This window comes from Helianthus annuus, chromosome 17, assembly GCF_002127325.2.
Source record: "Helianthus annuus cultivar XRQ/B chromosome 17, HanXRQr2.0-SUNRISE, whole genome shotgun sequence".
NCBI classification, from domain to species: Eukaryota; Viridiplantae; Streptophyta; class Magnoliopsida; order Asterales; family Asteraceae; genus Helianthus; species Helianthus annuus.
Genome location: NC_035449.2, coordinates 130,958,524 through 130,962,429, shown reverse-complemented (window position 1 = coordinate 130,962,429; position 3,906 = coordinate 130,958,524). Strand labels below are relative to the sequence as shown.

At 33.1% G+C, this 3,906-nt stretch overlaps 1 protein-coding gene across 1 annotated transcript; it reads left to right on the top strand.

Moving 5' to 3' along the window:
* Positions 1–1,518: 1,518 nt before the first annotated feature.
* LOC110924891 (4-coumarate--CoA ligase 1-like) lies at positions 1,519–3,048 on the top strand. Its single transcript, XM_022168869.1, has 4 exons — positions 1,519–1,627; positions 2,503–2,648; positions 2,729–2,796; positions 2,985–3,048. Exons 1-4 carry the CDS (start codon positions 1,519–1,521, stop codon positions 3,046–3,048), a joined length of 387 nt encoding a protein of 128 aa, XP_022024561.1.
* The last annotated feature ends 858 nt before the right edge of the window (positions 3,049–3,906 follow it).

Below are 3,906 nucleotides of genomic sequence, written 5' to 3'. Positions count from 1 at the left end.
AAACTTTCTTAAAATCCTTTTGTCCCCAGCAACAACTTATGGTATATTTTTAGCACTTTTACTCGTTTAGCAAGCTTTAAATTTATAAAACACCATATAATTATTATCACTCTACAACATTTTAGGGCAAGTGCACCCATCGTTGGCGTAGTACGGTGGTGGTAACATACCGAGATCATCCAAGGACATAAGAGCTTTTAATACCAGAATATCGTCAACGTCTAATCTAACCAAATTTTTGAGAAAACATGTTTAGTAAATAAAATTTAAAAAGAAATTAAAATACTAAAAAGAAAAAATAGACGACACAGAATCACTTGGTTCTGACTCCTCTTTCACCAATCTTTTGATGATTTCTGCACTTTAGGTTTTTTTAAGAGATTATCTTAGTTATTGTGGCATGTCCTTCATTTGGAGGCAACGCTTCCCTTGGCCATATTGGTTTGAGTCAGCAGGGATAGAGTCCTGGAAGGCTAGAATACCGAAAGAAAATGAAGTAAGTTATTAATGCAAAATATGACATATCCCTCTTCTCATAATTAATTGGTGTTAATAATAAATATATAAATTGGTATATAAATACGTTTAAGATGTTTGTTGGGTTAAAAAATGTTAATAACCAATGTCCATGTTGTTACATGTTGGTATTAGGTATCTAAGCTAACTTGGTGCCGCATGATTACATCAATTATTATAAATGCAATACTAATGTTAATATAATAAATAATTCATAATACTGAACACATCAAATATGGATTTCAATATGAGTTAAATCATCTATAAAGTTGATAGGTTAAGTATTAAACAATTTGTCAATCAATTCATAATAATAATAATAATAATAATAATAATAATAATAATAATAATGATGATGATGATGATGATGATTATGTTAAACACTTCATTTATTAATAAATTAGGCACACGTAATTAGAGTACTATTTAACTTTTAAGTTAAGTTAGTGAAATATCCAAAATTTAATATAAAAAAATAAAATAATAATAAAAATAAAAAAAATAAATAAATATTTGTAAAATGAAAAATAAAAGAAAATAAGATAACAGTAAATAAATATATACATATATGTGATGTACGTAACATCATAAAGAAAAAAAAAAGAGAAAAGGAGTTAAAAATAAAATAAATATAACAAATAAAAAAAATTAATAACAATAACACAAACTATCTATACTACTTTATAAAGCATATAGGAAGGGCAAGGAAACAAATGTGTTGAAAACTCCTTTCAAGCATGAAGTACAACTCTCTAAAGCACAATACATTTATACCTTTCCAACAATACCCTCATCCAATCTTTGGGCGGCCAACAAAACCCAAAAATTTCATTTCAAATTTCAAATCCAGAGCCCTTTTTCATTTTGGTTTTCTCTCTCCCTCAAAGATCTGGATCTGCTCTTCCTTCCTTCTCTCTCTCTTTCAAATTCCCCCTGGATCTGCTCTCGCTCTAGCGATTCACCCTTAAATCAGTGAAGAATTAAATATCAATTTGTTTCTTGATGCTGATTCAAGCTTGCATCGTGTTACTGGTGGTAGCAGAGGGTGATGGGAAGATTCTAGAGTTCTGGTGTTCAAGCGACGCTAGAGACAAAATCCAGATCCATCAAGGTATCGATTTCACTCATTTACACCTTTATTTCCTTACTTATCAATTGTTTCTTTAAACTCAGGTTTTCTATTAAACCCTAGATTCGTCTACCCTCAACTTTGGGATTTCCATCACCGCTGCTCCCACGAAAGTGAAATCAATCCCTTCACCACCACTTCCCCTTCCACATCCGTATTGTAGGTTTCATCATCGATGTGGATCTGTTAAATTGTGTTTGATTTTCATTTAGTGTAGTTATTTCACAGGTTTAACCTCGCTCATGTCAAGTTTCTATTGAATTCCTTCATCTGTCATTCCGGTGACCTTAAATTTCATCTTAGCTTCAAATATATTTACCTCCGTCTTCCTTATTATATCTGCTCCTTGATGTACTTCTAATTCTGTCACAGGTAATCCTTTTTTCTCAGCTTAATATGCGTTTTACTAATTATACTGAGTATCGCTATCATATTTTTGTTAAATTCAAAGTTACAATTGCCGGCAAAGAAAGTTTGGATGATGAGATATGTATTTTTTGCACCTTATGTAAACGATTGGTTGCACTTTATATGTTTAATTTGTGTTCTAAAATTAGGTTTTCTGCAATATAAGAATGAGTTATCTGCAGGGCTTAAGAATGAAGCTTTACAGAATTTTGTTTGGATAATGTTGAAACCATTGGCTACGCGGGCCTGCTATAAAGAAAGGTAGTTATATCAGAGATCTTTCTTTCTGATATAAATATCTCACATATAGTATTTATAAAAGACTTTTTTTGTAGACTTGTAGTAGTTGATCTATTCATCAATACCTGTTAGATATCATTTATTTCTAAAGATTTCTTGTTTCGTCAATGAATGTTGATATACATGTTTTTTGGTTCTGAATTTGCTAGAATATTTGAACAACGCGGAGGCAACGTCATCGACCATCGATAAGGATGGTTGGCTACAAACAGGAAACATTGTTTATTTTGACCAAGACGGGTATTTGTATATAGTTGATCGCATTAAAAAGATGATAAAGTACAAAGGGTTTCAGGTAATCAAATAAATGAAAGGCTTTACTACAAAAGAGAGTAAAATTGGTTACCTTATATGAATAATATGATTGAGCTGCAGATTGCTCTGGGTGATTTAGAGGATGTGCTAGCATCTCATCCAGCCATTCTTGATGCTGCAATAACAGGGTGAGTGTGACCAAATTGTTAATCAAATATTTTCTTGGAAAGTGTACTAAATTGTGTAAATTTGGAAGTCAAAACATATGCTTTTGGACAAGTCAATGAAAATAATCTCAACACATAATAAGAATTTAAAGTTACTTTCATTTTTTAATTGGATTTGTGATATTGTTTTCGATCTGCATACTAAACAGAATCAGAGATGAGGAAGCAGGAGACATTCCAGTGGCGTTTGTGATGATGAAGGCCCGGAGCTGAAGCTTCTGAGTCAAGCATCATTGACTTTGTAGACAAAGAGGTCCGAATCAGTATTTGCAATCCAAAAAATCTTTATAATGTTGGCTGCAAGTTGTAGAGGTGCAAAATGTGTGGGTCGGTTTCTTTGGTCGGGGTGGGTAAATGGGTCATAGCAGGTGTTTTGATGCGGGTCAAGTCGACCCACAATCACTTTTTTATCCACCTTTTGATATTTTTGTGTTATTTATGTGCAAAATATGACTGTTAAAACTATATATTCACATAAATAATCAAAGTTTTTTTAATATATTGTCAAAATTATTATTTGCAATCTGAACATTATGATAATGCTGGTTGCAAGTCATATGTGTGGCAAAATAGGCAGGCGGGTGGGTAAATGGGTCAAAGAAGCTATATTTCGGGTCAATCCAACCCACAATCACTTTTTATCTATACTATATATAATATGCATATTGGAGGGGCAACTTTGGTCATTTGCCACTTACTTAAAAAGTACAAGCGTTGAAAGCTTTTTGTACAATTGTTCAATGCACAAAACATTAAATGCCAGCCTAATGAAATTTGGGGCGGCCATATCTATTTCATTTCCTGTATCCAAAATTTGAAATCCCGCTTCTCATCCCCAAACTCTCATTATCCCACTTCTTCTCATTTGCAGGGAAGAACCAGAGAAAAAAAGAGAGTTAGAGAGAGAACCCTATCGGCTGATAGGGTTTCAAGGTTATCATCTCAGGCAACGGTGGTAATTAGTCTAAATTTTGGAGTGATGGGGGTGGTGGAACCAATGAAGATTGGAGGTGATGTCGACTGTTAGGGTTTTGGCCGTGAAACAGACTATTCGGCGACTAATCTGGCGAC